Here is a 24,275-nt window from a genome sequence, read left to right as displayed (position 1 = left end):
GCTCAGCTTAACCAGTTGCTTCAGTGAAACCTCTACTGGAGAATTACTCACCCTTTACAGGGCATCCCTTTGAACCTGGCACCTCATAGGTGTTCAGTGAGGGTTCGTTGAAATTAATTGTTATTTGACATAGAACTAGAAGATCCAAGAAGAGATTTCTTTTCCTAACCAGTACTAAGTTAGGAAGTCACAAGTGCAGGCTGGGCTGTGGAGTTTTAGACCATCTGGGTTGATAACCCAGCTCTGCTCCTTAGTAACTGGTGCAGGCTGTGGAGTTTTAGACCATCTGTGTTCATTCATAATCCAGCTCTGCTTGTTAGTAACCGGGTGGTCTTGGGCAAGTTATTTCCACACCTGTGCCTCGGTTTCCTCTTCTTTAAAGAGATTTACAAGTGTACCTACTTCACAGGACATTGTGAGCGTTAAGTGAGATGATATTTGGCACCAGACTCAGCAAAAATTCAGGGTTCTATTAACACTCAGTTCAGTCACTCAGTTGTGTCCGACTCATTGCGACCCCATGGACTGCAGCACGCCAGGCTTCAGCTAATGTATTTATTAAGGCAAGAGAGATAGTTGGATAGCATCACCAATTCAGTGGACATGAACTTGGGCAAACTCCAGGAGATAGTGAGGGACAGGGTGTTTGACGTGTCCATGGGGTCACAAATAATTGGATATGAAACCTCAATGAGGTACCATTACACACCAGTCAGAATGGCTGCTATCCAAAAGTCTACAAGCAATAAATGCTGGAGAGGGTGTGGAGAAAAGGGAACCTTCTTACACTTTTGGTGGGAATGCAAACTAGTACAGCCACTATGGAGAACAGTGTGGAGATTCCTTAAAAAACTGGAAATAGAACTGCCATATGACCCAGCAATCCCACTCCTGGGCATACACACCGAGGAAACCAGATCTGAAAGAGACACATGCACCCCAATGTTCATCGCAGCACTGTTTATAATAGCCAGGACATGGAAGCAACCTAGATGCCCATCAGCAGACAAATGGGTAAGAAAGCTGTGGTACATACACCCAATGGAATATTACTCAGCCGTTAAAAAGAATTCATTTCAACCAGTTCTAATGAGGTAGATGAAACTGGAGCCAATTATACAGAGTGAAGTAAGCCAGAAAGAAAAACACCAATACAGTATACTAACGCATATATATGGAATATAGAAAGATGGTAACGATAACCCTATAGGCAAGACAGAAAAAGAGACACAGATGTATAGAACAGACTTTTGGACTCTATGGGAGAATTCGAGGGTGGGATGATCTGAGAGAATAGCATTGAAACATGTATATTATCAAGTGTGAAACAGATCACCAGTCCAGGTTGGATGCATGAGACAAGTGCTCCGGGCTGGTGCACTGGGATGACCCAGAGGGATGGGATGAGGAGGGAGGTGGGAGGGGGGTTCAGGATGGGGAACACATGTAAATCCATGGCTGATTCATGTCAGTGTGTGGCAAAAACCACCACAATATTGTAAAGTAATTAGCCTCCAACTAATAAAAATAATTGTGAAAAAATAAATAAATAAATAAAAATGCAGAGCCAAATTGGCCCAGGTGATTCTAATCTAACTTTTTTTGGCCAGAATCTTAGGCATGTAAATATTTTATATAAAAATGCAGTCATTCTGAAAAAAAAAAAAAAAGGATTGGATATGACTTAGCAACTGAACAACAATTATTAAGGAGATGCAGCATTTCCCTGGATATTCTAGAAGGTTTTCTTTTCTTTTCATAGGAGACAGCATAAAACCTGACAGGTAGACTGTATAGTTCTAGTGCTCCGACTTACCATTTAAAATCTTTCCTGACCCACTTCTGTACTCCCGAACAGTGACGCCTTCTCGGGTGAGAGAAGTTGCTTTACTTTGCATCATATGTCTCTTTGCATGAAATACACTGTAGTTTGGCACATTGCGAAAAAAATCTGCTCATGAACTGTCGCAGAGTTTAAAGCCAGGGTTGATGGTCTGAGATAAACGGCACATGTTCGTGTCCTACCCCACAACATCTGCCCCAGGACTGCCGTCTGCTTGAAACACACCTACAGTTGTGAAATTAAGGGCTGTGCCTAACGCAGGGCACTGGTCACCCGGCTGGAAAGTGACGATGCTGCTCCTCACCTCTGAGAAGGGCTGCTGCTCATGCAAGTGGTCTGCTCGTGTGTTCTTCCACGGGTAATTGCACGGGGTAACAAAAAACACCTACTCACCTTACAGCTTGGCAGAAACAGTAGCTTATGTTTTCTAGAGACAAAATTAGAAGCAGGCTCCCTGGACCCATCTCTTAAGTCAAAATAAAATAAAACATCTAGGGAACCACTGTGCCTCCCAGTAACTGTGGCCGGTGGAGTACTATTGTTTAGGTCAAGGTGTCCCAGGATGAGAGGACAGGGAGAGGGAAGGAGAGGAAGGAAGGTAAATGTCGAATGCTTTGTTTTCATAGAGATGAAGAAGCAAACTGTATTCTTTCTTTCTTTGTCCTTTCTGTGTAGGGGGGAAAAAAAGTTTATAGGACTCTAATCTTTCTGCTGCAATTATCAGAAGAGAAAAACTGAGTATACATTGTTGAGAGAAGGAGGTACAGCTTAAACTGTATTTTATTTATGATACTGAAAGCTACATCTTTCCTGGGGAGCTTCAGTCTTAGCAAAACTAAACCGCTGAGAAAGTATTTTTATTTTTTCCATTTTCCTCAGAGAAATGAATACTTGTTCTGGCCTTCCCTATAAAATATGATCATTGAGTTGGCAAGCATTTAGTAAACAAGGTCTGAAGGAAAAACGGAATAATAAGACACTGTCCTTTGCTCCAAAAACTGGAAATCTAACAGCGGAGATATTTGTTTAAATAATTATACCAAAGTGAAAGAGGTGTACTCAGAGCTGTGGGAACATGGAGAAGGGAGGATATTTTTTTAAGTTGGAGAATTCATGGAAGGTTTCATGGAGCAAGGAGCATGTGGACCAGTATGGGATTTTCCCCACTCCTGTGGGAAAGACAGACGGGCATCGTGACGTGTGATCGTGAGGAATGGGAGGAGTCCGAGGAGTCTCAGAAACGGCGTGAACAGAGACGAGCGGACTAGACAGTGCAGAGTGTCTGCCCGGGGCATGTGGTGTGAGGGGCCCAAGCACATGACTGCCGAGGGTGGGGGTGAGGTCAGGGAGCCCAAGTGGAAAATGACACTGAAAAAGTCAGACTGTCGGGGTGCTTGCATGACGGGTGAAGACTTTTAAATTTATTGCACGTCAATCAGTGCTTGATCGCTGCTTTTGCAGCAGATTGCCCTTTAGGAGAAGAGGACAATGAAGTTAGCGTTCTTGGGGGAGGGAGGGGTGGAGCACAACGGGCGTTTAGGGCAAGGAAATGTAGGATCCTGTGATGGTGGATCAGGGACGTCATACATTCAGAGCCATAGAATGGACACCACAGAAGAGTGAACCCGACTATAAACTGTGGGTTTTAGTTAGTGATGTATCACTGTTGCTTCATCAGTTTTGTAACAAGCAATACCACACTAATGTAAGTGTTAATAATAGGGGAAATGTCAGTTATTAATAGGGGAAACTGTGTGTTTCAGGGTTTGGTGGGGAGGGAGAAAGGGGAAGATGTATTGGAGAGCTTTATACTTTCTGCCCAATATTTAAGTAAACCTAAAGCTGCTTTTTAAAATAGTCTATTCTGGGCTTCCCTGGTAGCTCAGATGGTAAAGCATCTGCCTACAATGTGGGAGACCCGGTTTCGATCCCTGGGTTGGGAAGATCCCCTGGAGAAGGAAATGGCAACCCACTCCAGCACTCTTGCCTGGAAAATCCCATGGACTGAGGATCCTGGTAGGCTACAGTCCATGGGGTCGCAAAGAGTCGGACACGACGGAGCGACTTCACAAAAAAATAAAATAAAATAAAGTAAAATAGTCTATTCTCTTGGGGATGTCCCTGGCAGTCCAGGGGTGAAGACCTCACCTTCCGATGCAGGGGGCAAGAGTTCAGTCCCCTGGTCCGGGAGTGAAGATCCCACATGCCTTGTGGCCAGAAAACCAAACCATGAAACAGAAGCAGTATTGTAACACATTCAATAGAGACTTAGAAAATGGTCCATATTTTAAAAAGCTTAAAAAAATACAGTCTTTTAAAAAAATTAGTGTTCTTCTAGCTATGAAATGTACTTTAAGTATAAAGTTTTTTAGGAGTTCAGAATCATATCTTTAAAATCAGATAAATTTTTCATTCTATTTATTTACACATAAGTAGCTATTTTATCATTAAAATTTTCCCCAAAACTTTTCAATAAAACTAATGACCCTTAGGGATATGATTCCTGTGTTGAGAAGCCTGACATGGGTTGACAGGCAGTCACTGAAGTCATATGTTAAAAGTGAAACAAAATTAAACCAGTAAAATGATGAGCAAACAACTTTTCTTGCAACCCAGACATGTTTTGCATCTCTATTTTTATTTCCCGGTATGGATACAGCAGCATATACACTACCTTTAGCGTGGTCAACCTTTACTCTGGTCTTCAGAAGAACTTTGCGGTCAGCATAACCCACATTTGTGGATATTGCAGGTGAGACAAGAGAGGTGTCTTTTCATAGGAAAATGATTTATTTTAAGAAAAATGGCTGGAGAAAAATAAAATAAGCAGACTGAGGAGATGGGCAAAGTAAGTGATGCGTCCTGGGTTAGGTAGGTTTAGGTGACGTTCAGAACAAAAGATGCAGTTCGATGGATGCCCCGTCACTAAGAGCGCACGCTGTTTTCTGGATGTCACTGAGACCCAGTGTGAGCTCCAGACGGTCAGCAGTGCAGGGTTTGCACCATAACACAGATAGCATCAGGCTTTTTGCATCCTTCTTCGTGCAGATATTCAGAAGTGCGAACCCACACAGCGCCTGAGGAGCCCTCTTGGAGCCGCTGAAGCGCATTCACAACGCTCATCTCCTTATTTGTGTTTTCGAGGCACTTTGTTTTTCTTACGAAGACCACAGCTAGAATCTTTAACCTCTTGCAAGAGTCAGCCTGTGAGAGCTGCATTCTTTAGCTCTCTGCTCGCTGGGAAAAAGCAAGAAGCCCATTCCCAGATACCCTTAGGAAAGTCATCCCGCTGTAAGGAGAGCAGGCTGTCTCTAGGACGTTGGTGTGGGCCTGCTGCACAGGCTGACACTGCTAGAGGCTCCTCGATCGTGACGTCCAGGCAAGGGGTGACTTCCCTCAGTTAGTTCAGCAGCCTGGACGGCACTAAGAAGGCGGTTGTGTTCGTTTCTCTCCTCGTGATCACCTAGGTGACATCTTGACCGGAGACTCTTTCTGTTCCCTTTCTGTGTATCTTCACGAGACTGCCCAGTCCTCAGGACTAACGTCACAGCTGGTCTTTTCTTTGTTTCAGAAATTACCATGGTTGACACAGAGATGCCGTTTTGGCCCACCAACTTTGGGATCAGCTCTGTGGATCTTTCTATGATGGATGACCACTCCCATGCCTTTGACATCAAGCCCTTCACCACCGTTGACTTCTCCAGCATTTCCGCTCCGCACTACGAGGACATTCCGTTCCCAAGAGCTGACCCGATGGTTGCAGATTATAAGTATGACCTGAAGCTCCAAGAGTACCAAAGTATGAGGTTTATTTCACTTTTCAGACTGTTGAGACTAGGATTGGACTAATCTCTCGTCCACAGTAGGGTAAATGCTCCCAGGACTAATGGCTGTGGTGAAGACATTTACCATTCATTTATTCATCCACTTGTCCATGAAATACTAAGCATTTATAATTGACCAATGGCTTCCCAGGTGGCTCAGATGGTAAAGAATCTGCCTGCAATGTAGAAGACCTGGATTCAATCCTTGATTCCCCTGGAGAAGGGAATGGCCACCTACTTACTCCCTTGTTCTTGTCTGGAAAATTCCATGGACAGAGGAGCCTGGCAGGCAAAAGTTCTTGGGAAAAAGTGTCGGACACGACCGCGTGACTAACACTTTCGCTTCCCAGGTGGCTCAGTGGTAAAGAATCCGCCTGCAGTGCAGGAGACATGGGTTTGATCCCTGGGTCGGGAAGATTCCCTGGAGGAGGGAATGCAACCCACTCCAGAATTCTTGCCTGGGAAATCCCATGGACAGAGGAGCCTGGTGGGCTACAGTCCATGGGGTTGAAAAGAGTACATGACTGTGTGACTGAGCTGACACACACATGTAACTGACCAACAAGGCCGGTAGTCTGTGAGCACCCTGGATCATCTTTCCTTTTTCCCCGCTTCCCTCCTCTCTTTCTTTTCTTCTGTCCTTCTCAGGGACAATCTCCAGCATGATTACACCGCTAGCTGTATCTCAGGCTAAATGTCCGTCCCCCCAAATTCTGATTCATTGTTTCTACTTTTAAGTAGACAAGTAATAGTTTATTACCTGCTATAACTTATCACTGAATCACTATTACTATAATGCAATTTTCCTAATTCTGCACTGTGAACAGCTTACACTGAAACCTATTTTTCAGCACAAATTTGAATGTTGACATTGTAGACTATTGATAAATCTCCATGCCATTAATGCAGTTCACATCAAGAAAAACTAAAACTGCACTTTTCAAGATAAGATAAATTTCTGTGATGCTGTTTCCTTGATTTTTATCTCTTTGCTGTCATGCTGGTTTTCCAGAGCAACCACTGTGTAATTGGCAGCCATTACTTGACAATAAGTAAGAACTTCCTGTATTTCTAGTTTTTTTAAGATAAATTATATACGTGGTTATATTTACATGTGTGATTTCAGTTGAAGCCTAATATGGAAATTTAATAGGCTTGATCCTGACCAGCGGAAAGATAGTGCTTGCTTTCCAAAGTGTCTCTCTCTATCAAAGATCATTTTACAAACCATCTTTTCTGACTCAACATTGATGAGAACCTGGTCTCTTACTTTTCATGTACCCTCAAGCCAGGCATACCATTTCCTTCTCAGTTCCTTTTGTGTTTCCTTTGCAAGAGTGGTTTAAAAACGCTTCTAAAATGCAATATTTAAGTTGAAATGTATAATTTAATATTGTCATGAATGCCAAATACAGCCCATAGAAAAATAACCTTCATGATCTCAAATATATATTTCCTGAGGGAACGTTAGTATTATGAGGTACTGGAGGGTCATAGAACCACAAACTTAATTCCCTTCCCAATTTGTTTTCACAGGTGAGGCTCAGAGGCGTTGTGACTTGCATGTGATTACAAAGCCCACTTTTTTCCTGTGTCTTTTTCATGTTCCATAGTGCATCTAACCTAAATAATAAAATATGATAATAAGGTGTACGACAGCGACATGCCCTGTTGCCTGTTTCGCATTGTTTTTCCTGTGATAACTGGCCTCATGTTTTTCTGCACACAGGTGCAATCAAAGTGGAGCCTGTGTCCCCACCTTATTATTCTGAAAAGACTCAGCTGTACAGTAAGCCTCATGAAGAGCCTTCCAACTCCCTCATGGCCATTGAGTGCCGGGTGTGTGGGGATAAGGCGTCAGGGTTCCACTATGGAGTTCACGCTTGTGAAGGATGCAAGGTAAAAAAAAAAAAATCATTTTTTAAATAATTTGCTGAAAATGTACCTAGGTTTTCATTTCCTGTTGCAAACAGATGGCAAAGAACTGAGACAAAGCTGTCAAACTTCTAAATATCTTTGGTGAAACCCATTCTTTAGATGACATAACACTTGAAAACCTGAGAAAATTGTTAAAAAGCAAGGCTACTGTGCCTCACTTCCTTTTTTCCAAATTGGTCCTGTGCAGCGCTGATCTAATTCAAGCTTCACAGTTTGCAGATTACAAAAAACAGAAACTGCTTGTTCAAGGTAACGTGGCAAGACAGTGACAGGCTGACCCTGAACAGAACCCAGATTTCCTGAATCTCCTAATATTTTTTCTTTCCACTATACCATGTCATATTCTGTATATGTAGATAGATAGATAACCTTCGTTTGAGCCTTACCACAGTCCTATAAGGTTAAGCTTATTTATGGCCACTTTGCAGGTGTAGAAATCTTGTGTCAGTGAGATTTTCCCATGGTCATCCATTGTAAGTGGCAGATCCATACACCTTCTGACTCCTAAACCAATACTGTGTGTTTTCTTATTCAGCATCAGCGTGAGCCATGAGTTATGGTCAGGCAAAGAGACACAGCCATTTTGGAAAAGAGATACCCTTTCTCTTCACCTCCTTTCTTTGTGAAAAAGGCTATTTTGGAAAGTTCAGTTAGTAATATTCTGCCCAACTATTGAGAAAATGTTAATCTACTCATGTTTTAAAATGTACTTTCTTTTAAAGTAATTAATTCTAATAGGCTCCATGAATAAAATAGTAATTGAGTAGTATTTATACTCTATACTCTAGGGCTCAGAATAAATTGTTGATAAGTGTTTGCCTTATAAAATAACGCTGCTTCTGTAAGATCAGGTTCAATCATCAGCAGGGCTTTTTGTTCAGAATGAAGATACGTGACAGCAGTTAGATAGGTTGGAAGATCTGGGTTCCTAACTGGACCATGAGCCAAAAAAGGGAGTTAATATTTACTGAATTGCTGCTATACACCAGATATTGGGCAAGATGCCTTTGTATATATTATATTTTTAACCATATCCTGCCTAAGTTTTCACATCTATAACATCATGGTGTTGATTTAGATGATCACTAAAGCCTCTTCAATCCAAAAGTTTATTTTTCTAAAGGCAACCTAATAAAGTGAAAGAGACAAGTTAGTGGTTACCTGGCCACTTGTCCACGGTCTGTAACCAATCACATGAGGATTTCAGCCCTCAGTCACTCATGTATAAAACAGTTTGGCTAGAGTAGCTCGCCAAAGGGCTTCTGATTCATCTCTGGGTCTAAAATTCCAAAATGACTCCTGGCAAGAGATGCTTTTATTTAAAACATGAAAACTCATTCATTCAGTGATTGAAACCAAACTAAAATATCTGTAACCTTATAGGAAATCATTATGTTCTCAAGGAGTAGTAAGAACCTGTCATTTTACTCTGTTAGATTTATGTAATTTTGAGGAAATTGTGGCTAAATTCTTAGAAGTACTTGAAGAAATCATCTAGTTTTGATCATCTTGGTAATTTATGTTGATAAATAAAGTATGGTTGGTTAAGTTTCCACAATATTTTTTTTTTATGGGCTGGTAAAGCAGTTAGAAAACTATAAGTTTTAAGCAAATAGTTTCACTGTGATTCTATTCATCAGATATTTGTGGAGAGTTAACATTTCTGAGAACAGCTAAAAATTGAATTGCAATTTAAGGACTAACCAATCAACCAAAAATTGAAAGATATTGTCAGCAGTTGCTTATAGTGTTAAAGCTAAGTTCTGAGAGCATAAAAACTTAGAAGACCAAAGCAAACAAAGAAGAAAAGTAGCAAAAAGAAGAGAAAAGAGGGAGGAGAAAACTCAAATGCCCTCTAGTTACAAACAGAAATGTTCTAAGGCAGAGACAGAGAAATAACACTTAAAACCTGATGAGTCCAGAGGAGTCCTTCACCTACCAGAGACAGACAAGCAAGAGCGGTAGAAGAAAATTAACAGTATTGTATAGTAACCTCCAGTAACTTGCAAACCATCCAAAAAAAAAAAGATTACAGACTTCCTAGGAAAGGAAATCAACCCTGAATATTCATTAGAAGGACTGATACTGAAGCTGTAGCTCCACTGCTTTGGCCACCTGACGGGAAGAGACAACTTGTTGGAAAGGATCCTGATGCTGGGAAAGATGGAAGGGAAAAGGAGAAGGAGCAACAGAGGATGAGGTGGTTAGATAGCATCAGGGACTCAGTGGGCATGAGTTTGAGCAGACTCTGAGAGATGGTGAAGGACAGGGAAGCCTGGCACACCGCAGTCCATGGGGTTGCAAAGAGCGGGACACGACTTAGTGGCTGAACGACAACGACAAGAAGACTAAAATACAGAGAAGGTTATGCTCACTGTAGAAGGGAAAATAGGCATCTGCCCATTTTAAAGATAAGAAAAATGTTAGAGGAATAATATAATTTGGCTTCTCCAAGTATGTCAGCAGTTCTCAAAGTGTGGTTTGGGGGTGGGATCCCTACGGCCTTTTCAAGAGAACCATGAGGTTGATGCTATTTTCATAATAATATTAACTTGTTTTTCACTCTCATGCTCTCAGGAATGTAAGTGGAGTGTTCTAGAAGCTACATGACATGGAATGGTAGCGTAGTTATAATGCCTGATGGAATGTGACCTGAATGTTCTTGTACATGATAATTTCTCAGGTTTTATTTCTAGTCTGATCAACGTCAATAGGTATAGCTCATATAAATTAAAACTGTTTAGAAACCTCAACGTTTTTGGGTGAGTAAAGGGGTCCTGAGACCAAAAAGTTTGAGAACTGTTATTATAAGGTATGAGCCTGAAGACATGCTCACTCATTCTTTGGTACTTTGGAGTTAAACAGAACTGCTGCCACACTCTGAACGCCATCATTAGACCAGTTAGCCCAGTGCCCATCAGTAATCAAAGAGACCACCTTAATGGGACTTCCTTGGTGGTCCAGGGGTTAAGAATCCACCTGCCAATGCAGGAGACATGGGTTCAATCCCTGGCCTGGGAACTAAGATCCCACATGCCCCAGGGCATATAAGTCTGTGTACCACAACTGCTGAGCCCACATACCCTAGAGCCTGTGCTCCACGACCAGAGAAGCCACTGCCATGAGAAGCCCACACACCGCAACTAGAGAGTAACCCCAGCCTGCTGCAACCAGAGGAAGCCAGTATGCCACAGCGAAGACCCATCACAGCCATAAATAAACTTTAAAAAGATACAGCCTTAGCTCACCAACAATACTCAGTGAAAGTGAAATTAACACACGTGTTAGACTGTGTTAAAAAAAGGTGTTTTGGCAATTTAACATTTGTCATTTCAGTAGAATGTGGGGTATACCCATAATTAAAATACAGTTGACCACAAACCTACAAACTAATTTACAATAGGAAAAAAATAGCTATATTGCTCAAGATAGCTGTCGGTAGAACTTCTTAAACATATTTACATGGCAGTGGAACAGTTTTATGTTGATGACCCTTGCCAAAGTTCAGACAGGAATAAAAAGTTTGGATTTGGATTACAAGAAAACAGTGATAGATTCTTCAGTCATTAATATTACAGACTTAGGTAATATATAACCTGTAACTAATGAAAGATTCATATACTTTAGAACTTATAAAGCTGACATTGATTGCTTACAGATTGGACATTTATTTTTTTCCCTAATAGGTTTCATAATATTTTTATGTCTATAGTGAAAGATCATTTTAGAACCATAGACTTAGTAAAGATACAAGGAAATACTACCATACAATACTGTATAATCTATTTTTATATTTCTATGTATTTTTGTATTTCTACCTCAGGAAGAGTTTTTAGTATATTCCCATGCACCAGTGGCAGCTCATTGATTCAGCCTCTGTGGGCCATATAGTTTCATGTTAAAGCTGACTGCAGGTCCGACACAGGGCATTTAATCTCGTTGTAAAATTTAAATAGCACTCTTAGATCTCATTGTACCTGAAGTTTTGTTACTAGTAAAGCAATGAAGGAGAGGTTGGAGAAAATGTTTTAAGGAAGAAATAAGCAGGCTTTATGTTCTCACAAGCAAGTGTGAAGGTTTTATAATAAAAACATACACAAAGCGTTTTATGGTGACTGATGCATCTCCATCACACCAGTTCATAGACTTCATGGTGATCAGAACTGTGAGCTGTTGAAATTGCACTTCATTGTATGGACACTGACATAATAAAAACGAGTGTTTCTTTACTGGCAATGAAGAAAATTTTGGGGAAGCCTGCTTCATTCACCAAGTAAAGAAATAATTTTTTACAAAAAACTAAGTGAGAGCCTTGTATCTTCCTCTCCAGGTTTCTTGAAAAAGTCAGATGACAAGAAAGCAGTTGGTTATCATGAACTTAGTCTTAAAAATTTTTTTAAAGTAAAAGCAGTTCCAAGTTTGTGCTGGGGTTTGTATATACTTAGTTCAAGATTTTATGTGCATGGTCAGTGCATATATGATATAGAGAATGATGATCCTTTAACATTGGAATCATTACAAAAAATGTGATACTCTTTGAAAGACTTCATTGGGGTCAACACAAAAAACAAATCACATTATAAACATTAAACTTAAAAAACATAGTTATTTTATTAAAAGTCTTCATTTCCAACCATGCCAAAAAAGTGAGTACTCTGGGACCTGTTGGATAGCCGAGCAGCATTTTCAACTACTAGTATTGGGCTTTAAAAGTGAAACTCAGAGAAGCAGCCAAAGATATCCTGAAATATATATGATCCAATGGCAAAAATCAAAGCAAGATTTCTCCACAGTATTTAACAGTGGCAACAGTTCTGTACTTTAGCCTTCTGTGAATCAGTCAGGGGGAAAATGCCTTTTAAATATTCAAAGCGTCTTAGAACCCTCTGAGAATTAAAGAGGTTTACCTTCCTTTCCAGCATACCCTACATAGGACATATCCTTTGAGATGTTGCTGATCTCACAAGAGGTAGGGAAAACTCTCTAAAACATCGGTAGCAAAACAAGCAAACAGTCCTAGGTCTTGAACTGCAGCTGCAGGCACACTTGGAGGGACAGAGTTTCCTCATGATAGATGCCCAGCTTCTGAGTTGAGCCAGAATTCCCAAGAGGGTCTGAAATAGTCATAAGTCAGTGGCACTCCTGACTTCCAACAGAAGGATCTTCAAATTCTCTTTGGAGGAAAGAATTCCTGATTTAGACCCTGTAGGATTCTCACAATTTAAGGTCAAGAAATGACTTCAAAATAAAATATCAGCAAGCACATAAATAGGCAGCTTTCTTGATGACATTCATCAGAGGTAAACAAGCAAACAGAACTCTCCACCCTTACACAAGAATGCAGATATTGAAACTGCCTGATCCAGAATGTACAGCTATGTATGGGTTGTTTAAAGATAGAGGGCAGAATCATAGCAATGAATGAACAATAATAGACTATCAAGAATGACCAACAGTCTTGAAAATAAGTGAAACTTCTAAAAGTGAAAAATACAATCATTGAAATAAAAATGCTATGCAAGGGTTAAATAGCATACTGTACACAGCAGAAAAAAGGATTACCGAACTGAAAGATACGTGCAAAGAAGTTATTAAGAATGAAACCAACAATGTCTTAAAGAACATATCCCACCTGGAATCTGCTAGAATTTGAAGCCTCTTTTACTTCTTGAAGGATTCATAAGATCTTCGAATATTAAAAACATGTCGTTTTTACTAATGAAGGGTAATATACAGAACTCTTCTCACTGATGAACTTTGGTGAGAAATGTTTGCTTTTCCTTACTTTTGCCATTGCAAAAGTTTTTTTTTTTTTTTTTGTCATCTTATTTGGCTGTTCTGCTGTTTACCCTTGTGATCCACATTAATGGCAAGAAGATAAAAATATAAAAGAGAAATTCAGAAGTATTGAAGGCTTGAAAAGAAAGTCTAACACCTAAGTGGAGTACAGGAACCAATGAACTACTGAGACCATGGTGCAGAAAACGTCCAAGAAGATAAAGAAATCCATGGCTAGACACGGTGCGGCAAACTGCAGAGTACAAGAAGCAAAGAGAATTAAGTGCAAATCAAGGTCAGTTGACAACAGACATCTCAACAGAGACAATGAAAGCACAGAGACAATGGAATCCAGATTGTTAAAGAGGAAAAACTGAGTACCCTGTGACTCTTTCAAGAATGAGAGCAAAATGAAAAGGTTTACAAGTTAAAAAAAAAAAACAACTGAAGTTAAAAAGTTAAAAAGACTGAAGCAGTATTCTCCAAGGATAGTAAGCCATAGAGAGGAAAATCTATTTGCAAAATCTGTATGTAGTATGATACTACTTAATAAAGCCCTCAATCAAGCATACCTAAGCAATGTATTATTTAGTTTATAGGCTGTATGATAAAGCTGTGTGTTTTTAAAGGTCAGGGAAATGATAAGCTCAAAATTAGGGTTATGATTATATTGTCAAGCAGCCACAGGAGCGGCAGTTGGATAAGGGAAGAACACATAAGTGCATGCACGTGGCTGGTTATGATTTTAAGTCTTGAGTTGGATAATGGGCTCGTGTGTGATAATTATGTTACTCTGATTTATAGTGAAAGTCACTCAGTCGTGTCCGACTCTTTGTGACCCCGTGGACTGTCGCCCACCAGGCTCTCATGTCCATGGGGTTCTCCGGGCCAGAATACTGGAGTGGGTGGCCATTCCCTTCTCCAGGGGATCTTCCCGACCCAGGGACAGAACCCAGGTCTCCCGCATTGCAGGTGGATTCTTCACCATAAGAGCCGGCAGGGGGGCCCATTATGTTTCACAGTTACATGTATTTCCTACATGTTTGTAATTATTACATTTAATAAGATGGCTTCAAAAACTGGAAGGAAAGAAGTGTGCCAGTGACCTTGTAATATCTCAGTCGTAGTTTAGAATCTCAAAATATCAGAGATGGCCCAGAAAGGAAGTTAAATGACACATGCTTATTCAACAAAAATTTTTAATGGGGCACTATTGTTAGTGTTTGGGTTACATCCAGGGACATAAGAGACCATCCCTGTCCCCAGGGAGCTCAGAATTATAGTTGGGAAGTAAGAGAGGGGCAGAAAATAAATAACTAAATTATGTGGTACATTAGGAAGTCATAACTGCTAATGGAGTGGGGAGATGGTGGGTAAGAGCAGAATAAAGGAGAGCAAGAATTGCCAATGAGAGGTAGGAACAGGGACAGCCCACAGTATTGAATAAGGTAGATAAGCCTCATTAAGATGAGATGTTAACACAGTGAGGGAAACAGGTGATTGTATATTTTGAGCATGAGCTTTCCACATGAGAGAAGGAAGTTGAGAGTGCCTTCAGGGCTGGAGTTGTGACAGCTAATATGGAGAAAGTTGCAGTAAAGTAAGCTCATAGGGTATCACCAGGACTTCAGTGGTGGTTGTGCTGGGTTAGAGATAATGTTAGATTTCCAAGTGAAGTTGTCAAGTAAACAGCTTAACATACTTGTCTAGAGTTCAAGGTAGAAATCTGGAGAAAGTAAAATTGTGTGTCAGTGGTAGAATCAATCCTAATTCAGTGCTTTTTGTATTCAAACAGGGCCAGATAAATTTGAAAGAATTAAAAAGTGAGTTTCATGAAAATGAATGCAATAGAAATGAGTAGAAATATTCTCAACAACAACAAGATGGAGTTAGAAAACATTTCTCATTAGAATTTTTTCAGATCTTTCAAAAATAAACATAGCAGAATTCAGCCTCAAATTGACATGTTTGCTATTTTGAGATAGTGGTCAAGTTTCTGAGAACTTATATATTACATCTCCTGTTATTTTCTGTTATCTCTGTTTGTAGGCTACAGTGATTATGGAACACTCTTTCAAATGCATAAATAAATGAAACCAATTTTGTAGGAAATTATGCAACATAGAGAATTCCAAAAAAATTACCCACATGTGGATTTTTATTGGCCTTGCTCATGTTTTAGAATGAAATGACTCTAAGTTTGCCAAACTGCTTAGCACAATTATAAGGTTAGGGCATGCTGCTGGAATGATTTACAGAGAGACTGAACTGATTACATGGTGTTTTATTTGCATTACATTAAATCCAGAGCACTTCTTAGGGCTTGCTGAAATCCAGATGTGGGGCCAAGATTCTCTGAATGACATCAGTGGGTTGTGGTCACTAAGAGCTAAAAAAGGGACACTGGCGATCCTCTGTTTCTTTAGTTTATAGCAGAGAAAACCGAGAGAGGTTAAGTGATTTGTCTAAAGTCACCACTGACGAAATGTGTCAAGAGCCTCCAGTGTCTAATACTCAGGCCATTGTGGGTTTAAGCCATTGTCACAAAGACTTAACACTTGCTTCTTTTCTCCCCCCCCCCAATATTCCTTTGTAGGGTTTCTTCCGGAGGACAATCAGATTGAAACTTATTTATGATAGGTGTGATCTTAACTGTCGGATCCACAAGAAAAGTAGAAATAAATGTCAGTACTGTCGGTTTCAGAAGTGCCTTGCTGTGGGGATGTCTCATAATGGTAAGTGAGCACTTTGTGCCCCGCACCCAATGCTTCTCATCACGGCTGCTAGATCCGTAGACCCCGAGGGCTGTGGCTGAAAACGTGTACAGTTTTCCCACAGATTGCCAGATTTCAGAATATTGCATGCCAGTAAAGCGTTTCTCAATTAGGTCAGAGTTGTTCAGCTCTAAGTGTGAATCCTTCTCTCTTGTAGTTGGGCATTTGCCACGATGGGAGAAAAGACTGGGAAGTCCGGGCGGTAATGAAAGTTACTGTAGTGCTCTGAAACACGTGTATGAGAGTTGTGATTAATTTTTTGTGTTGCTTTAATAGTATTAAAAATAGAATTATAAGTGTAAATAGTCTCTATTTTATTTTTTTATTTTATAGGAGCATGGTTGATTTACAGCTATGGGTTAGTTTCAGGGGTACACCAAGGTGACTCAGTTAAACATATGCATATATCCACTTTTTCTTTTTTTTTAAAGATTCTTTTCCCATGTAGGCCGTTCAGAATATTGAGCAAAGTTCCCTGTGCTAGACAGCAGATTATTGCTAGGTATCTATTTTATAAACATTAGTTTCTACTTTAAATGTAAGAAAATTCTGATTTATGGATATGGAACTTTAGCAGTATATCAGACATAGACATATGTCCTTTTTTTCTCTTTACTATGCAGAAATGAGCAGAACCCTATCCTTGACTTTGTACAGCATACAATTTATGGATTAAGCAAGTATTTTTTAAAGTTCCACAAAGCTTCAATAGGAGAGTAAAGCATTCTACTTTTTTGAACCTGTATCTTAAGTGAAGCTTATAGTTAGGAGTGTCAGCTTAAGGGCAGGACTGTTGAAGACCCATGTTTTCATGAACTGTAGAACTAACTCAGTACAGTCATGGGAGATAGCCCTGTTTGAAGAAATAGCTCTTAATCGCCATTTGGCTCTTATTGGTTGACTGGCTCACAAAACAAATTTTTGATGTAACTTGGTAGTATTATATTTGTCAAGTATTCATCAATTCTTTCAAAACTTATTATGGGCTTAGAGATACATTGATAAAATGCCAAAGTAATCAAATTAAATCTGAAGTCTCATGTCATCGTATGCCCTATTTTTTCTTTCTTTTACCTTTTCCTCTCTCAAAACTGATCTGGTAAGAAGATATAATATTTGAAGTCAGCCGTCATCTATGAGGACTCCAAAGCATCTGTGAAAATTAAATTTTTGTTCCATCATGCAGATTTTTTTTTTTAACAGCAACAATCAAGATATTTGGGAATCACTAATTGAATAGGTCTTCTACCCTTTAAAAATGGTTTACAAAATTATATTTGTATCGTTAATATGGGGTCATTTTCTCTAAAGGCAAGAATATATTTTGAATAGTTCTACCAACTCTATTAGACAGGATAGAAATTTGGTCCAACTTTCCCAGCAATTGATTACATCTGCTGTCTATACAACTTCAGTCATTAATTGCAGGATAATTTGCTGGTTTAATTCTACCGATTTCCTTTTTATTTCAGACTTCGTAAAGCAAGGGTACATTTTCAGTTGCAGGATTACATTTTAGGTGATGTGATCATGTTGCAGTAAATTTATTTTATCTTTATGAAGAAATCTTTGACTTTGAGGTCATTGTTATAAATACCACGTAGGAAAAGATGCCAGTTTTGCTTTCAATTGTATTTACTTTTTGTCCTTTAAAAATTGTCACTTTTCATATTGAGGTACAATATGTTTTCTGTTGCTTGCACACATTCATGTAAAATATATCTCCTATTGCTTATTGTTTATAGGCAAATAATTTAAAGTGCAACTTTTATAGTGTTGATGGTATACTTTTCTCTTTCCAGAAAAGTCAAAGCTAGCATAAGCATGATAATTAGGTCATCTTTTGCCTTCTTGTGCCCATTAGCTTACTCTATTTAGAGAGAGGAGCAGCCTTGTAGAGAGTGTTCGGTTAATTCTTACAAAGGTGAAAAAGGAAAGAAATTAAATATCATGGTATCAAAGATCATACTTTAGCATTTATAGGATTGCAAACATGACTAAGAAAATCCATTTTCAGGGTTTTTTTTAATGGAAATGGGCTGCACAGAAAAGAAAGCAGCTAGGTTTTCCCTATTCCATCCACTTTAGACAGAAGTTTTATTTTTCACAAATACGAAAAGTTAGTGAAACCTTAGCTTTACAGAGTTAAGCATCTTTGGCTTAGACGGTAAAGAATCTGCCTGCCATGCGGGAAGCCCGGGTCAGTCCCTGGGTGGGGAAGATCCCCTGGAGAAGAGAATGGCTCTGCCTGGTGGGCCGTAGTCCACGGGGTTCGCAAGGAGTCAGACACAACTGAGCAACTGGCCCTTACACTTTCACTCGCTTTACTGATTGGGATGTTGTAGTATATAAACGATGCCTTTTGTCTTTTAATTAAAAAAAAAGCTGACAACTTTCAAAATAACTTCCTAGCAGCTTGTTAAATTCTAGAAAAGTGGTTTCACAAATTTCTGTGGCTCTCCCCATTTTAAGGTACTTCTCTTCTTTCTTGCAAACAAAAGCACCAGTGTATGTTGCAAAAAAGAAAAACCGGAATGGCAAATGACTTTAAACTGCAACATGTTACTTTTTGTTTCTTTAGTCTTCTTTGTGGTATGGGGAAAATCTCCCCAAATTCAAATAACTTTCAGCAGATATAACAGAGTGAGAAGTCCTAAGGCAGAGGCTGTGGTACTCACACCTTCAAGGGGTTCATTACTGCCCACAGTTCAGCCTCCACCTCCCTCTTCCCACTGCTGCTCTTTCCACTTACATTTCAGACAAGCTGTATTCTTGGCTGTTGCTGCAAATTACCCAGTGATAGAACACCTCTGGGCTCTGCTTCCTCTGCCCTTCCTTCCCTGTCAAAATCCTACCTGGTGTTGAAGGCCCAACTCAAACACCTTCTCTTCCATCCAGTTTCTGATTCCCCCTTCTTTCTCTTCTGTGTGCTTCTTAACCTCTCCTGTAAGCGCCATGTTGTCAGAAAGCAAGGGAGCAAACAGACCTGTACCGCCAAAAACCAAACTACTGAAAACCGTAAAAAAGGAGAAGTCAGAGAGGGAAAAGCCAGGGAAGTCCACCAGGAGGCCAGTGCAGTGTTGTGAGCGCAGGCATTGGGCATGGCCAGATGAGGCGGCGTTGAAAGAAACATCACCGCCATGACCAGCGAATGCACACGTCTGAGGGGAGAGAGGTGGTCAGAGATTACTCGAGGTGCTTAGTTTGGGTGACAGAGTGAGCTAATCCAGAAAGGAAAACAGGAAAACAGGAAAACAGGAAGGGGAAATGAAAAGTTTGATTTTCTATTACATTAAATCATGGCTCAGACGGTTGAGAATCTGCCTGCAGGAGACCCAGGTTTGATCCTTGAGCTGGGAAGATCCCCTGGAGAAGGGAATGGCACCCCGCTCCAGTATTCTTGCCTGGGAAACCCCGTGGACAGAGGAGCCTGTTGAGTTACAGTCCATGGGTTGGCAAAGAAACACGACTGAGCCAGTAACTTGAGGTGCCTATAGAATATCCAGCATCCACAGGCAAAGGGACACAGGAAGAAGTGAAAAATAAGGGTACAAATCTCAGGGAAGAGAGGGCAGGAGTCGTTAGCACATTTTCTGCTTTAGAGAGAAAGCTTGAGCTAGGAATAACAGCATGTAAATGAAGGAAGAGGGGCTTTCACAGAGGTCTGGAAAATAGCCGACAGAAAGGCATGGGGAGCCAGAGAGGCAGAGACCAGTATGAGAAACTTTTGAAATTAGAGGGTGGAGAAGGTCAGCAGTGTGAAGGGCTGGGAGGAAGCCGGGGAGCTCAAGCAGAACGAACACTTAGAACAGGCCCCTAGATGTGCCCGTTGGAGGAGCTGAAGGGGCCTTTGTAAGAGCAAAGTTTTGGTGAATTTAAATGAGGAAAAGCTAGATTGCGGTGGTGCTGTGTGCTCAGTCGCTCAGTCACGTCTACTCTTTGCGACCAGTGAGCTGTAGCCCGCCAGGCTCCTCCGTCCATGGGGTTCTCGAGGCAAGAAGACTGGCGTGGGTTGCCATTTCGTCCTCCAGGGGGTATTCCCGACCCAGGGATTGAACCTGCATCTCTTGCTTCTCCTGCATTGGCAGGCGGATTCTTCACCACTGAGCCACCAGGGAAGCCCCCTTGCTACACTTGATCCTAGCCCAAAGGCCAAGAAGCGATTGCAGTGGGTTGGGAGGTAAAGAGTAAGACAGTGAGGGACGATAGCTCTTTCAGTAAGTCCAGTGGTGGAGGAAAGGGGGATCGTACTGGGGCCAGAACCTTAAACCCTGCTTAGATGGAGAGGAAGGAGCTGGTAGAAAGCAGTACCGGAGAGGGAGAGAATAATCCATGCGTATGCAGGCTCTCTTTTATATTTTGGATCTGCCATACACATCCTTTTCATCCTTGTGTCCCCTGGTCCAGTTTGTTGAGCCGGTCGGTATCTTCCATCAAACAAGGTGTTCAGTGAATGAATTAAACGATGCCACGTAAGCCTTCAGAGTCAGAAGATGAGGCCGTAGTATCTTGCTCATCTTGACTTTGGAGAGAAACCTGGACAGATGTTTAAATATCCTCTCCAAATAGTTTGAAAAACGTTACCCCCAACTTAAAAATTACTTAATCGTGGTGATAAGACTGCCCCTTGTTTTACTGTAGAGGAGCTAGAAAATAAAATGATTGCCAAGTCCTGCAAAACCTCCAAATGCGCATATTTTTTCCCTCAAGAAAGAGAGGTGGAAAAACATGACTTATTGGCAACAGTCATATGAAAAGCAGTAGTGTTATTTTTCATACAAGTCTCGCTTACAGGTTACAGCTGTTGCAAAATAAACATGTTAAAAGCGGAAAAACTGACCATGAGACGAAGCCTTACTCATTGTCAAAAGCCTGATATGACTGCAAATTCACCCCTTAGATGTTAAAGGACAAAAATATTTTTAATAAGACTCAACCTAATTCACTTGCCACCCCTCCCATGTTCATTGCAGCATGATTTATAATAGCTAAGACGTGGAGCCTACCTAAGTATCCTCTGATGGATGAAAGGATAAAGAAGTTGTGATGTGTATGTGTACACACACAAGAATGTATATATATGTATATACAGGAATGAATGCACTGATGCATCCTGCCCTTTGTCTTCTTCTGTAGCCATCAGGTTTGGGCGCATGCCCCAGGCCGAGAAGGAGAAGCTGTTGGCGGAGATCTCCAGCGATATCGACCAACTGAACCCAGAGTCTGCGGACCTCCGGGCCCTGGCAAAGCATTTGTATGACTCGTACATTAAGTCCTTCCCGCTGACCAAAGCGAAGGCGAGGGCGATCTTGACGGGAAAGACGACAGACAAATCAGTTAGTTCTCTTCTACTGTCTTCATTTGGGGTGGCTGGGTTTTGCTGTTGTTTTCCCTTCGAGTAAATGACTTACCGTGTTACACACAGACGTGGTAAAGAATCCGCCTGCCATGCAGGAGAACCCAGTTCAATCCCTGGGTGGGGAAGATCCCCCGGAGAAGGGGATGGCAATCCACTCCAGTATTCTTGCCTGGGGAATCCCATGAACAGAGTAGCCTGGCGGGCTACCGTCCATGGGGTTGCCAAGAGTCGGACACGCCTGAGCGACTAAGCACCCATGCACACCCCCACACAGTACCGTTCTGTGGTTGGCTGGTACCTACTGCAGGCTGAGTCCAAAATAGAGGGGAGAGAGTGTTTTCAGATACGGTAAATAAACATTATTTTGAATAGGGAAAAACTCCTTCAAGCTCTCCTAATAAAATTTTTGAGACTAGTATAGAAAGATACAGGTCACCTTGGTGGTGGTTTAGTTGCTAAGCCGTGTCCGACGCTGCAGCAGGTCATCTTAACTTGAGCAAATGAACTCAGGCTCCCCTCATGCCACCACGCTCTTTCAGGATCCATATCTTTTCTTGGCATCAAAATCACTGGCCACGTTTGCACGCCTTCAAGCAGCCCAGTTTTTCTCTGGGAAGGGCCTGACCTAGGTTTGGGAAAGGCGGTTGATCCCATGATTGTATCGTGCAGAACTACTCAAGTACCTCTCAGAAGTTCTCTGTGGGGCATAAAAATATGTTTCGAATATCACACCCCCTTTCTTGCCTTTAGTGCTGTCTTGATTATTACCCCCAGGGAGCTGGGAGCTCCGTCCTCGTGTCGTGTATGAGTTTTACCGTCTCGGAGGCTCTGAGCAGCCTGGGCTACTACAGGGGATTCTCAGACATCAGCAGGCGCATTGATGACCTGTTTAGGAGACCCAGAGTGGGTGATAATGGTGGTTGAGTCCGTTTTCCAAGAAGTGGAATTCTTCCCTGATAACCAGCTGAGAAAGCACATGGGAATGACATTGAAACGAACTATAACTGTGCCTGAACTCCGGCCCTGGTCCTGCCGTCACCTTCAGCTGTGACCTGGCTCCCGTCTCTGCACCACACTGTTCACAGGCAGGGTCTGGTTTTGAGAACAACGTCCGTACCAGGTTCCTAGGGCAGAAGGAGCCACAGGACATTCTGAAGACACTGTCCCAACCCTTGAAAGCCTCTGCATGTTGTCATTTATTTTCAGATGCACACATGAACAGATGAACAGAAATATGTAACTCTCTCCCCACTTAATTTTATTTGGGGGAAAGTTTTATCACCTGTTACTGTATTTTGATGACTGTCTCAAAACATTATTTTTTTTTCTTTTAGCTATACCATAAGAGTAGAATCAGCTAATAGAAAAAGAAAACCTTTTATGCAGTTGGCTGCGTAAAAAGTCAACTATCAAGAAGGGCAGTGGGTTTCCTGACTGCCAGAGAGATCACTGGTACCCTAACAGTATTATACCTATATCCAGCTGTTTACAGGTTTTTAAAAATCTTGCACATTCGTTATGTTCAAGACCCACACTACCTTGCAGCTGCTATTATTATCCTCTTTTGTTCTCCTCCCAGAAGCCAGTCTTGCCCATTGGCCAGCAACGGCCTGGTAGACAGAGACTCTGTGTGAAATTCCCAAGAATTCTCACCTTGGGAAAGCATTCGAAGTGATGGTTTATTTTTATGAATGTGTAGATCAGCAGGAATGTCCCACCTTGTTCTGCTGCCCCAATACCTCCACAGTCGAGAAATTTTCCTTGTGTTGTTTTGTTCTTCTCAAATTCTAGTGAGGACCTACTGTCTTCCATAGGGCAGGCAACAGGTTGTACGTCATGATAAAGCTGAGTCTAGGGCTTCCCTGGCGGCTCAGTGGTTAAGAACCCACCCGCCAATGCAGGAGACCTGGGTTCAGTCCGTGGGTCGGGAAGATCCCCTGGAGGAGGAAACAGCAAACCACTCTAGGATTCTTGCCCGGAGAATCCCGTGGACAGAGGAGCCTGGCGGACTACAGTCCATGGGGTCTCAAAAGTGTCAGACACAACTTAGCGAGCAAACAACGAAAAGCAGAGTCTATGTATTCTTTAAACGAAGAAATGAGGGCACAGCAAAACAAAAACGGATGGCCCCGGCCTCGCTCACTTTACCATGGAAGGTAAACGTGTTCGTTTAAAGGTTAGAGAAACAAGAAAATCAGAGCAGCCTGGCTGAATAGAGTTAACAGTGGAAGGCAGCTTGCGCCAGTTCTCTGAGAGCCCCATGTGTGACAGGGAGCCAGGCAGGAGACCCTGAGCCAGGAGCGGTTTGGTGACCAGGGAGAGCCCAGAGCACACTGTTTACTCCACAGTTTGCCTCGGGCCGTTCAGTTTCCAGGAGCTAGTTTCTCACCTCTTTATCTCCCCATCCAGACCTGCAATCCACACTGGAAGTCCTATTAATTTAATAGTACCTGAAAGATAAGAGGAAAGCATTAAAAAAAAAAAAATTTTTTTTTTTCTCCAGTAGTCAAGATTTTAAACTTATACTTACAGTAGCCAGCATACTGTTTCGTGTGTTAACTGAGCGGTCCAGAGCCCAATTCACTATAAATCACTTTAAAAGCTCACGGCAATTGAGTCTTTGGCTCTAAATCTTTGAGTTTAAATGAAGGTAATTGTAGGCTCTTTTAGTGTGTTAGTTGCTCAGTCGTGTCTGACTCTTTACGACACCATGGACTGCAGCCCGCCAGGCTCCTCTGTCCATGAAATTCTCCAGGCAG

At 41.4% G+C, this 24,275-nt stretch overlaps 1 protein-coding gene across 9 annotated transcripts in view; it reads left to right on the top strand.

Moving 5' to 3' along the window:
* Positions 1-24,275, top strand: part of PPARG (peroxisome proliferator activated receptor gamma) — a 124,208-nt gene that overhangs the window by 73,875 nt on the left and 26,058 nt on the right. For 8 of the 9 annotated variants that reach the window (XM_043885947.1, XM_043885945.1, XM_043885946.1 and 5 more), the window contains 4 exons: positions 5,415-5,642; positions 7,397-7,566; positions 15,980-16,118; positions 21,294-21,493. In XM_043885947.1, the coding sequence (XP_043741882.1) occupies positions 5,423-5,642; positions 7,397-7,566; positions 15,980-16,118; positions 21,294-21,493 (729 nt within the window). In that variant the 5' untranslated portion in view covers positions 5,415-5,422. Of the gene's footprint in view, positions 1-5,414; positions 5,643-7,396; positions 7,567-15,979; positions 16,119-21,293; positions 21,494-24,275 lie in introns of those variants that run through there. The other variant, XM_043885950.1, reaches the window with a different exon arrangement.

This window comes from Cervus elaphus, chromosome 24 (genome assembly GCF_910594005.1).
Source record: "Cervus elaphus chromosome 24, mCerEla1.1, whole genome shotgun sequence".
NCBI lineage: Eukaryota > Metazoa > Chordata > Mammalia > Artiodactyla > Cervidae > Cervus > Cervus elaphus.
This window is presented reverse-complemented; position numbering and strand designations above follow the sequence as displayed.